The 12544-nt window shown below is 36.7% G+C and overlaps 1 protein-coding gene across 1 annotated transcript; it reads left to right on the forward strand.

The window, feature by feature from the left end:
* Positions 1 to 48: 48 nt before the first annotated feature.
* LOC125845091 (uncharacterized) lies at positions 49 to 10296 on the forward strand. Its single transcript, XM_049524512.1, has 6 exons — positions 49 to 549; positions 8678 to 8803; positions 9142 to 9293; positions 9433 to 9592; positions 9864 to 10050; positions 10156 to 10296. Exons 1-6 carry the CDS (start codon positions 49 to 51, stop codon positions 10176 to 10178), a joined length of 1149 nt encoding a protein of 382 aa, XP_049380469.1. The 3' UTR covers positions 10179 to 10296.
* The last annotated feature ends 2248 nt before the right edge of the window (positions 10297 to 12544 follow it).

Consider the following 12544-nt stretch of genomic DNA (forward strand, 5'->3'; position numbering starts at 1 on the left):
GACTTCAGTCTAGTCTACTCTGTTTCGCCTTTGAATCTCTGTGAGAAGATGACTTCACTGGGCATCCCCACTCAATGGGCAGTCATGGCGGAACACAATAACCAAATACTCACCATGAATGTACGCTCTGTGAGAGCATTCAAGAAAATCAACCCATTAATCCACTTCCCTAAAATCTCTCTTTACAACCATCACTCACATTTTCAACTTTGCTTCTCGCAATCTTCCTACAATAGTACTCACCAAAATCCCCATTCATTTGTGACAAAAGGTTTCATTCTTATAATCTTCTCATTCGCTCTTCTTTCCCTTCGTATAATTTCCACTATTCTTCTTCCTGAGTTTCCTCAAAGATGGAGTCGACTTATCGCATTCTCTAAACAAGCTGAGTCGGAGCTGATGAGTAGTTGTCCACAGCATTTGATTCGAGCTGTGGTTGCCTATGAGGATAGACGATTCTTTCGCCATTTTGGCGTCGACCCAGTTGGTATTGCTCGTGCTGTTTTGTCACTCTCGTCTCGTGGTGGCGGAAGCACCATTACCCAACAGGTATGAGTATGCAGATAAGGTGTTTGTTTTTATGTCTCAATGATGAATGATCCTTCCGAAGTTTTGGATTGTTGATTGAGTTTTAAACAACCGGGCCAGAATAACCTCTTTGGATAATACGAACTCCTTTTTATTTTACGTGGCATCTTTGTCTTGATACATTAATTTAAGGAAAAAAAAGGAAATTTTTAGTTTTAAAGATCTTAGATATTTGTATGATTCTATCAATAATTTTTCTTAATTATAGGAAGCTGACATTTTTTTGCGATGAACTAAAATGAAAAGAGTGTCACATAAAATGGGATTGAGAGAGTATTCATTTTTGGGCATTCACTGCAGTTAAAAATTACTTCCTTGGTTCACTTTTTCACTTTTCGAGAGTCAAAATGTATTAATTTTGATTGATATTTTTAGATGTTTCTTTTTTATTTTATATTAGTATGAGAAATATTGCAACTTATACTAGTATATTTTGTATAGTTTTCAAACATTTAAATTTAAAATATTTAATTAATAAATTCAATTTAGGTTTGAAGATGAGTCAAATTAACTTTGGTGAGCAAAATGTGACAAGTAAAAATGAACGGAGCGAGTAAGTTTAGACTACCTTCTGTCTTCAGAAAAGAGAACGCCAGAACTCTCTCTTTATTTTCTTTTGTTTTAGTGGGATTGAGGCTAGGATAGTTAAAGCTGACAAAGTAAATTAGCAGTGAAACTTTCATTTACTTTAATTATGGGTATGATTCTTTTATCAGTTCAGATAATTTAGTGGGTTGTTATTAAGGTTAGACATGCTAAATTTAGAAGGAGAGTCATCTGTTTATGGTAGATTATTTTAGAGAAGAAATGAGCTGTCAGAAAAGCCAGAAATGTGCGCAAGTGTATGATGGGTCTCACTAAAAACTTAATTTAGGTAACAGTTGCTGTCAGGACAATAATCTTCAATAAAATAATCATTGAACTAATCACTCTATGTATACTACAATTGGTCAGAAGGATTACATGTCACACTTTGTGTTATTTCTTAAGAGTTGTGGGAAACCACCACTCTTATTTATTAATCTAAAAAAAATGGTATTGTCACCTCAAGTGAATATAAAATTTAAAGTAAACGATACCTTTTATTTGAATAATGACTTTAGAGAATATATTATGAGGTCATGGTTCATGAATGTTCAATATTCTTATACTATTAATAACCATGGATTCAGGCGGTAATGCCACATAGACGCTGGAAATGTCATATTTTACTCCCTCAGCTGTTGCTATCACCTAATGTGATGGTATATCTCTACTTGGTCGCCAATCAATATCAAGTTGGTGTAAACAGAGCTAATTCATGTAGTCAACTATAAGCATTAGAGGAAAGAATGAAAAAGCAAACGCAGAAAGCAATAGTAGACCAATTCCAGCCTCATATATACAATTTCCAGCCAAACTGTTTTTGTTCTATCTTTCATCATTACTCTATATGGAGTTCATCTTATTCTTTCTCATTTTATCTTTGTCCAGTATTCCTGTCTTTGGTTTTTTATCAAAAGAATTTGTCTATCCCAACTTTACTGCTTCCAATTTCCAATTTGTCGATAGCACCGGAAGTTTCTTGGTTTCTCGCAATGGAACATTCAAAGCTTCTATCTTCAATCCCGGTCCTGAACAAGTTAATTTCTATTTGTGTGTTATCCATGCTGAATCCAATACCATTATCTGGTCTGCAAATGGTGATGCACCTATTTCAACTTCAGGAATTATGAGGTTGACCAAGAATGGTATTAGTATTACTGAAAAAGATGGCAGTTTTAAGTGGTCAACTCCACCATTAAAGTTAGCAGTATACGCGATGCAGCTAACTGAGACTGGAAATCTCCTTCTCCTTGATCAGTTTAATGGGACACTTTGGCAAAGCTTTGATCATCCGACAGATACAATTGTAATTGGACAGAAGTTGCGTGTTGGCATGATGCTTTCAAGTGCAATAGCAGGTGATGACTTGTCAAAGGGTCATTACAGGCTTTCTTTGTCTGCTTCCGATGCTATGTTACAGTGGCAAGGTCTGACATACTGGAAATTGTCCATGGAAACCAAAGCTTATACTAATTCAAATTATGCAGTGGAATACATGTCTGTCAATCAAACAGGTCTTTATCTTTTTGGTCAAGGTGGTTCTGTAGTTGTGATAATGGTGAACTTGTTACAATCCACTTTTAGAATTGCCAAATTGGATGGTTCAGGTCAGTTGATCGTTATTAGTTTTGTTGGCTCTGACATCAAACGAGATTTTGTTGGGCCAGTGGATGGGTGTAGAGTACCTTATGTTTGCGGAGGGCTTGGTGTATGCACCTCTGATGTATTATCAGATAATCCTAAATGTTCCTGTCCTGCTAACTTCAATCTTGGATCACATGATTCAAGAAGCTGTGTGCCTAGTGATAGTTCCTATTCTTTGCCAGTTTCTTGTAATTCCACCAACCACAGTAATCTGTCGAATTCTTCCTCCATGTCGTACATAGGACTTGGCTTTGGTATGGACTACTTCACTACTGATTTTACCAAGCCCTTCAGGGATGGGGTAAATTTGTCCGTTTGTCAAAATCTCTGCTCAGTAGACTGTTCATGCTTGGGGATATTTTATGCAAACTCGTCTGGTTCTTGTTACAAACTTGAAGATGAAATAGGGTCAATTATGTTAAGGACTAGTAGAAATGATGATCTGTTGGGATTTGTTAAGACCCTGGTTGGAGTTTCAACAACCTTAGGAAACAATGATAATTTTGATCAGGAAGGTGCAGACTTTCCTTTAGTTGCAACAGTGATCTTACCTTTCACAGGAATCTTCCTACTCATGGCGCTGGGTTTCATTATGTGGAGAAGATCTAGACCCCAAAGAATGGGAAAGATAGAATCCAAAAAAAGCCAACCCAATTCTCCTTCTTCAGAGGACCTGGATGCCTTCTCCATCCCAGGATTACCTGTACGGTTTGAGTACAAACAGCTTAAGGCTGCAACTGATAATTTCAAGACTCAGATCGGCACAGGAGGCTTTGGTGCTGTATATAAGGGTGTGCTCCCTGACAACACTCTGGTTGCAGTAAAGAAGATAATAAATTTAGGCATTCAAGGGCAGAGAGACTTTTGTACTGAGATTGCAATCATTGGCAATATTCACCACATAAACTTGGTCAAGTTAAAAGGTTTCTGTACTCAAGAGAGACAACGCCTATTGGTTTATGAATATATGAACCGTGGATCGCTTGATCGCACTCTTTTTGGTCATGTACCTGTATTGGAATGGCAAGAACGGGTTGAGATAGCTCTTGGTTCTGCCCGCGGACTTGCATACTTGCACAGTGGCTGTGAACAAAAGATTGTCCACTGTGATGTGAAGCCAGAGAACATTCTCTTGCACGATAATTTTCAGGCAAAAATATCTGATTTTGGCCTCTCCAAGCTGCTGAATCGTGAAGAATCCAGTCTATTCACAACTATGAGGGGGACTCGTGGCTACCTTGCTCCTGAATGGCTCACAAGTTCTGCAATCTCAGACAAAACGGATGTGTATAGCTTTGGAATGGTACTCCTTGAAATTGTAAGTGGAAGGAAAAACTGCTCTTTAAGAACACAAAGTCACAGCCTTGATGATAGTGCTACTGGAGATCACTCATCATCTTCATCTGCACAGGGACTTGTTTATTTCCCTTTATTTGCATTAGAGATGCATGAGCAAGGAAGGTACCTTGAACTTGCTGACCCAAAACTTGAAGGGCGGGTCAGTGGTGGAGATATTGAGAAGTTTGTGCGGGTAGCATTGTGCTGTGTCCATGAGGAGCCATGTCTCAGGCCAACTATGGTTAGTGTTGTTAGCATGTTAGAGGGTGAGATACCACCAACTGCGCCAAGAATGGAATCTCTAAACTTTTTGCGCTTCTACGGGCGACGTTTTTCAGAGGCATCAAACATGGAAGAAGCTGGAGGCCAGATTGATGCCATGTTATATCCTCAGGCAAATACTTCTCATACAACCTCTCGGAGCATCTCTAATGCTTACTTCTCTTATATTTCGTCCCAACAAATCTCTGGTCCAAGATAGAGTCTAGTTGATGCTACTTGATTCTATAGAAGTGGAGAGCAGATAATTTGTAAATTGTAGTCCAAATGTATATTATGTTACTCATGAAGAAACACGAAAGTTGAATTTCTAAAAAGGGAATGCATGCCATTCTTAACTCTGGTTCAATCTTGTTTAAATACCACAAATGTGTTTGATGTCCGTGTCCGGTAAATGGTGCAAGACAGTCTTTAATCTCAATATTTGATCAGGTTTAAAAGTATTGCTCCTTCCACCAAAAAGGACAAAAGCAAACGAAACAAACTAGAGAAGAACTAATACTGCATCTACTAAAACCAAGATGTTTTAGTGGGAGAAATTTATAGAATGGCATGGAGGATGCTATGTCTGGGCTATATTAAGTACTCAAAAATAAGAGTAACTTCGTTTTATGTTGAGGTTTGTTTGACTTGCAGATTATGTTTGGTAAAAAGAAGCAACAGGAGATTTGGGTGTGGAACATCTAAAACTTGATAGCCATTCAAATGAGACCTAGAATTCTATATCAGCTTTGAGGTCCTTCAACAATAGCTTTTTCTAGTTTTAGTAGTGAGATAGGTGGTCCTAAGAGTGAGAGATGAGCTTCACCTTCATGATATTCTGATTTCTAAAACCCAACAATTTCTTCAATTGAAAATAGATAGCACCTTCTTATGACTTCCTCGTTCAATGTAGAAATGTGTGTTTCATCCTGACACCTCCACTACAATCATCTCTTTTCCCTTCGACCACCCTCCAACCCCAGTAATTAGGAAAAGGATCTTGCTTTATGAAGTATTTATTATTCTTCCTTTCTATGTGGAAAATGCCTCACAATATAACAATTCATATAGGAATTCAATAGCCCAATCTCTTAGTTAAATGAGGACTAAGTGGAGATTACTTCTGCTAAGAGCTTACTCTAGATTTGTTGCACAAATATCATTTCCCTTTTTCTTTTTTATAGAACACAGAGGGTACTTTCCTTCCAACTGTCCCTATCTGAATCTCATCTGGTGCACTTGCAGGAAATCCAACTTGTTAGAATAGGAGTAGGAACAAGAAAAATATATACAATCCTACTTAAAATAGGAATAGGAATAGGAATAATAAATAGAATCCTACTTGGAAAAAGATTGTAATGTAGTGTCATAGTTGAAAAAGGAGTCTAATGTAGTGTATATAAATAGAGTCTCAATGTAATAATGTACATACACAAATTCAATAATATATTTTTTCAATATTTCTCACATAGTTTCAGAGCTTTTAAGACCCTAGTAGAGAATAATAATAATAAAAAAGCTTCAGTAGGTGGTTATTACTCATATATCTGCTTGTCTGGCCAATGATTATGTTAGCAAAAGTTGGGGCAATACTATATGCATGAAAAATAATCATGCTGAGAATGACTGATTTGAGTAGCATTCGAGACAAAGAAAGTAGCACCCCACATCTTTTTGATTGACGACTTTCTCATAATTGATTTAGTAGCACCGAACCATCTTTCCGGTGACTACTTTCTCATATTTGATTTGCATAGCACCATGCATCTTTCTGGTGGCTACTTTTCCATATTTAATTTGTGTAGCACCGTGCCAATTTTTTGGTGACTACTTTCTCATATCTGATTTGCGTAACACCGTGCATCTTTCTGGTGACTACTTTTTCATATCCCATTTGTATAGAACTATGCATCTTTCCGGTGGCTACTTTCTCGTATCCGATTTGTGTAGCACCGTGCATCTTCCCGGTGACTATTTTTTCATATTTTATTTGTGTAGAACGATGCATCTTTCCAGTGACTACTTTTACATTTTTTATTTGTGTAGCATAGCACCGTGTATCTGGACTACTTTCTCATATTTGAGTTGCGTAGCACTGTGCGTGTGTCTGGTGACTCCTCAGATCTGATTTGCGTAGTTTCGTATATCTTTTTGATGACTCCTCAGATGTGACTTACGTAGTTTCAATTTTCGACAATGTTGTGCAAAATCCAACACCACCTCAAGGTCCAACAACCTCCGGCTACCAAAGCCCAACCTGCATCGCCAATCACAGATCCCTCATGCACAGCTAGATCTAGGATTTCAGAGACCGTGTTAGTGTGTGAGCCTGTACGGCCAGTCTTCAACGACTTTCTTGTTCAATATCGACTAATCTCTTGATTTCGCGACGATCCATATACTTTATATGAGATTTCGAGCACTTTCCAGCCGTTGTTGCATTGTTTCTAGCAGATCTGAGTTTTCTATCAGTGTTTTCTCTTTGTTTCAAATTTACTTTTGCCCAAAAAAAAGGTATACTCAAATATTTGGGTGGGCTGGATTACAGTAATACTTTCTCTACCGTGATTAAAGTAGCATATGTTTGTCTTTTTCTATCTATGGTTGTTGTTCGCCATTGGCCTTTTGATCAGTTGGACATTAAGAATGTTTTTCTCCATGATGATCTAGAGGAAGAAGTCTATATGGAGCAACCACTTGATTTAGTTGCTCAAGGGGAGTCTATTAGCCTTGTTTGTCGGTTGTGAGGTCACTCTACGATCTGAAATAGTCTCGACCTTGGTTTGGGAAGTGCTGCACAATAATTTAAGAATTTGGCATGACTCGTAGGTAGTGGAGTTGATCACTCTGTGTTTTATCGACATTGTGCATCAAATCCAGTATTTCATGAGAGGACTAAGTACATTGAGATTGACTGTCACTTTGTCAGCGAAAAGATACTCTTAGGAGATATTGTTACAAAATTTGTGAAGTCAAGTGATCAACTTGCAGATATTTCCACCAATCCCTTTATCGGTCCTCATATCAATTACATCTGTTACAAGCTAGTTACATATGACTTGTATGCAACCAATTTGAGGAGTGTTAGAATAGGAATAGGAACAAGAATAGTATATATAATCCTACTTAGAATATGAATAGAAATAAGAATAATATACAGAATCCTACTTGGAAAGTGATTGTAATGTTGTGTTCTGGTTGTAAAAGGAGTCTAATGTAGTGTCTATAAAAAAAGTCTCAATGTAATAATGTAAATACAAAAATTCAATAATATTTTTCTCCAATATTTCTCACACAACTATACTAGCCAAAGGAATCAAATGTGATTTTAACAACATCCCTAATTTAACATGATTTCTTATGCTCACGAAGTAATATGTGACAACATCTTTTGAAATTCCAATTTAAAGTTATAATGCCTTTTAAAGTTCAGATGGCTGCTAGCTTTTCTTTTTACAACTTCGAGTTGTTTTGATTGACTTTTGACTTATAAGCCATAAGTTTTGGCTTTTGGCTTATTTTTACTATTTTAGCTTAAAATCAAGTGCTTATTAGCACTTTTTAAATATCCTAACACGTCAAAAGTGCTTAAAAGCTATTTTGGCTTAAAAACACTTAAAATAAGTCGATCCAAACTGGCTCTCCGTCCTTTTTTTTTCTTTTTTGAAACTGGTAAGGCTCTCCATCCTTTGTTATTAGTCAGGAATTCAAAATTTAGGTTCAGTTTGTTGAGATCGTGTTTGTACCATTACTAAAGTTTCATTTATGTGGCAAATACCTCCATACCACTGAAATTCCCATTCTTTTTTGTTCTTCCTTTTCTTTCTACTTGTTGTTTACAATTTCTTCGAAATGCCTCCATTATCTGAATACGAGACATCAGAATTCCCATTTCTACTTGTTCTTTTTCCAAACTATTGTTTCCTCTTTGGTCTTAGATACATGCTAAAAGTAATATTAAGCACCAGTCTGATGAGGCATCTTGGAGAACTAATTGTAAGTTTCATTATGGCGTAAACTGATTACTTGTTTGCTTCTCACGTCATTATCCCTGATACTTGTGTCAATCTTAATTTTCTGTGTCTCTGCTTAAAAAATGATATTGTCTACCATGGTAAAATGTTCTTTATTCTCACTATTTACCTGCCATTTGGTTCTATTGATTGGAGGTGCAAGAGTTTGGCTTTTTGCATGTGTTGTTAGACTCTTTTTCAAGTCGTGTATTTTTGTTTATTCATTGCACTCTACTTATCCTTGGCAGCTTGTCAAAATCTCATTCTTGAAGAATGAACGCACATTTTTGAGGAAAATTGTTGAGATGATTCTGGCTTTAGCACTCGAGGGAACAATCTCAAAAATGGAAATCTTGAGTGCTTATTTGTGTAAGGTCAAGTACATCTTTATTTATTGCTATCATAACTTCATTCACAAATTACTTCAGCGTCTGGAAAATAAAAGCATTTTGCCTTTGTTTCTTTCTTCATATTAGTTTATTTTTTCATTAGATCAATTTGTTTATGGTCCAGTTGTGGAACTTGGGATGGAGATAAAACTGAGAAATGCAAATTGACCTTTCTTGGTTAAAAATCATCAACTAGATGATATTTCAACTATATTATCAAATGGATATACATTTCATGTTCGTCCCTTCATGACATGTCCCTGTAATCTATTTGGTTTTCGTCTTGTTATGTGTGAATTCTAACAGAGCTTAAGGCAAAACAGATATATTGGGGACATGGTATTTGTGGTATTCAATCTGCATCAAAATTGTATTTTGGAAAGCACATATCCCTTCTTAGCTTGGGAGAATGTGCTATGCTTGCAGCAATGATACCAGCGCCAGAGCTCCGGTCACCATTCAGGGACAGTAGCAGGTTGTAGCTCATAGAAACTTGTAACTTATTTTTCCCTGTTGGATGCAGCTTCTTCTGGTCCTGAGTACTTCTGGTATTCTTACGGGGTACTTCTGCATTCTATTGCTTGTCTGAAAAAACCTTGATGTGATATTCTCAGAGGAAAAACCTTCCAAGCTAGAGTTCTGAAAAGGATGGTGGAATTTGGATTTCTTGATGTAGAGATGGCAAGCATTGCTGTAAAACAACATCTCAGATTTAATTCTGGAAGCCCAGATCATCCAGATGGGTCCTTGGTTATATCGTCTTTCTCCAAAGAGGTAAATACATGGTATTTTTTTTCAACATGTTAAAAAAATATATATCTTTTTTTCCAGTTTCGTTTCAATTCTGAACTTAAATTTTGAGCCAGTGCATTTTCCCTCTACAAAGCTCAATGAGATGAATCATCTTTGTCAAATCCGTACAACAAGGAAGTACTAATACTTATAGCATGAGCCATGATAACTCCAAAGTTAATTTTTACTCTGCTGGTTGAATGAACTAGCTTCTAATTTACTTTGTCTTGTTTCTGTTGAATTTATCACTTAGCATTCAAGTACCAACACAAAGTGTGATGGAGATTTATTCTCGACCATTAAGAGAGTTTGGGACTGGGAAACAGAAAGCAAAATCTGGGAAGTGAAAGAGGACATGGACAGATGGGCAACTGGTGTAAAACGATTGGGAAGCATCGATGATTCCAAGTTCAAATCAAAACTTCTTTTCATTATCAGACGTAAGAGATCTCTTCCAACATTCTCTATTGATTTTTGACACGGTTGATGAGTTTCAGATTTGATTATCCCACACTAGTTGGTTAACATAGTTTTCTGTGTGGCAGTGCTTTTGCCAAAAGTGCATTAAAGAGAAACAACAAATATTTTGCCAGTGTTATTTGGTGCTCCAGCTATAAAAATTACATTCTTATTTAAAGCACTTGACCAAGTGTTTGCTCCCATTCAAAAATTTAAATTGACGATACTTAAAAAAAATGGTATACCCTTTAAAGGACTCTAGTTACAAATGTTGTGTTTTTCTTTCTGTTATTCTTGTCTTCATTTTGTTCTAGTTTTTCATTTTTTATCTTTGGTACCAAGTTGAAAGGAAAACATTTTAGCGTTTGATTATGGACCAAAAAGTTTGAGTTGAAAAAGTGCTTTTGAGTAGCTACTCAACATTGTAAAACTACTTTTAAACTAAGTTGCTCGGACTCTGCAAAAATGTTGCCGCACCCGTGTCAGATCCTTCAAAAATACACTATTTTTGGAGGATCCGACACGCACCCGTCTACATTTTTGAAGAGTCCGAGAAACATAGCTTTTGAATGTTACTGCAACTCACTCAGTTCTCTCTGCTAAACAATTTGCTAATTTCTGAGTCAGTGAGCTTGACGATTGAGCTTATTGAATAGAATTGATAATATGAGTCATTGATTGAGCTTTGCACAAATTTGATTAGTGAATTCATTAACTCACTGCATGATATACAAATTGGTGTAATGACATCATGCATAAAGATCAGTGAAAGGGCATTTGATGAAACACCAAAAAGGTTCCAGGAGAATTCAGTGTTGGAGGGACTTTGAATAAGTTCCTCTGTGAAATCGAAACGTCTAATTACATACTTTAAGTGACAAATGTCTATTTAAATGGATACATGTCTTGCATTCATTGGTTGGTGCAAGTATAGCATGCATTTTAGTTTTCTCCAATTAGCACCGCCAGACAAGCATTTTTAATCAGGAATTGAAAACGTTGATGGCTACTTGTTATGAATTTCACCAATCACACACTCAATTCTCCATGAACACGTTCATAGATGCAGTGAAAAGGAGCTAAACAGAAATCTTAGAGAGAAAGGGAGAGAGAACATGTAAACTATCTATTCAAGCATTTTGATTCAATTACAACCGAGATGAATCATACCAGTATATATCCTTGTACACAGTTGTATTTTCTATCTTGACAGCTATACATACTAACTAACTCTATCAGTTAAGTCCACCTAACCTCAACTGCCAGCTAACTGTAGTTGTAACTAACTTGTAACTATTCCTCAGCTTGCAAACTCTCACACTCCCCCTCAAGCTCTAGGGTGTAGAATGTTTAAAAGTCCAAGGTTGCTCAAAAGGAAATTGTGTTGAGCTTATCCAAGTCCTTTAGTTAACAAATCAACCTGTTGATCCTTGGTTGAATTCAGCCTTCCCTGACTTTATCTCTCACAAAGTGACGATCAATTTCTATATGTTTGGTCCTTTCATGGAAAATGGGATTTGTTGTTATTTGCAAAGTAGCCTTACTATCTCAGTGCACATTTACTAGACTTATGATGTTCACCCCCAACTCTTTAAACAGGCCCAACCACCTAACAACTTCTGAAGTGGCTGTTGCCAAACTCTTGTATTCTGCTTCAGCAGAAATTCTTGATTCTGTGTGCTTCTTTGACTTCCATGAAATCAATGATTCACCAAACTTCACTACATAGTCAGTCATTGATGTTCTAGTGTTTGGACATGATGTACAATCTGCATCTCAGAACCATGTCAGGTTATCTTCACCTGTGAATCAATGATTCACCAAACTTCACTACATAGTCAGTCATTGATGTTCTAGTGTTTGGACATGATGTACAATCTGCATCTCAGAATCATGTCAGGTTATCTTCACCTGTGTTGCTTAGTAAAATCCCCATTCTTGGACTTTATTTGATGTATCTCACAACTCTCAATGTTGCTTCCCAATGAGATGTCTTAGGTACTTGCATTAACCGACTGAGTGTTTACACAACAAATACTATATCTGGCCTTGTAACTGCCAAGTAAATTGATCTCCCTATCAGTCTTTGATTTTCAGTGATGTCTTCTAACACTACTTCACCTCTCATCCCAGCATGTATATCATATTCAACTGAAGTGAACTTCTGATTCAGATCTATAGGAGTAGATACTAGCTTAGATCCTCTCAATCCTAAATCTGAAGCTAATTGAAGAGCATACTTCCTTTAGTTCAACAGGATCCTTTTACTTGACCTTAACACTTCTATCCCCAAGAAGTATCTCAATTCACCAAGGTCCTTCACTTTGAACATCTGTTTAAATACCCTTTTGTATGAACTATTGACTATTTCCAGTAATCATCAGATCATCCACATAGATGCTACAAACTTCTGTCCTTGCTGCTTAGCAGATAGGGAATAGTCATGCCGACTCTGCTTGTATCCTGCATTTGTTA

Source organism: Solanum stenotomum, chromosome 11, assembly GCF_019186545.1.
Source record: "Solanum stenotomum isolate F172 chromosome 11, ASM1918654v1, whole genome shotgun sequence".
NCBI lineage: Eukaryota > Viridiplantae > Streptophyta > Magnoliopsida > Solanales > Solanaceae > Solanum > Solanum stenotomum.

What these genes read in the sequence shown, in the direction of transcription:
- LOC125845091 (XM_049524512.1), top strand. Translation starts at nt 49, where the DNA reads ATGACTTCACTGGGCATCCCCACTCAATGGGCAGTCATGGCGGAACAC. An exon ending in TGAGTGCTTATTTGTGTAAG is followed by an intron (nt 8,804 to 9,141) that starts GTCAAGTACATC and finishes AAGGCAAAACAG; the next exon opens with ATATATTGGGGACATGGTAT. An exon ending in TATCGTCTTTCTCCAAAGAG is followed by an intron (nt 9,593 to 9,863) that starts GTAAATACATGG and finishes TTTATCACTTAG; the next exon opens with CATTCAAGTACCAACACAAA.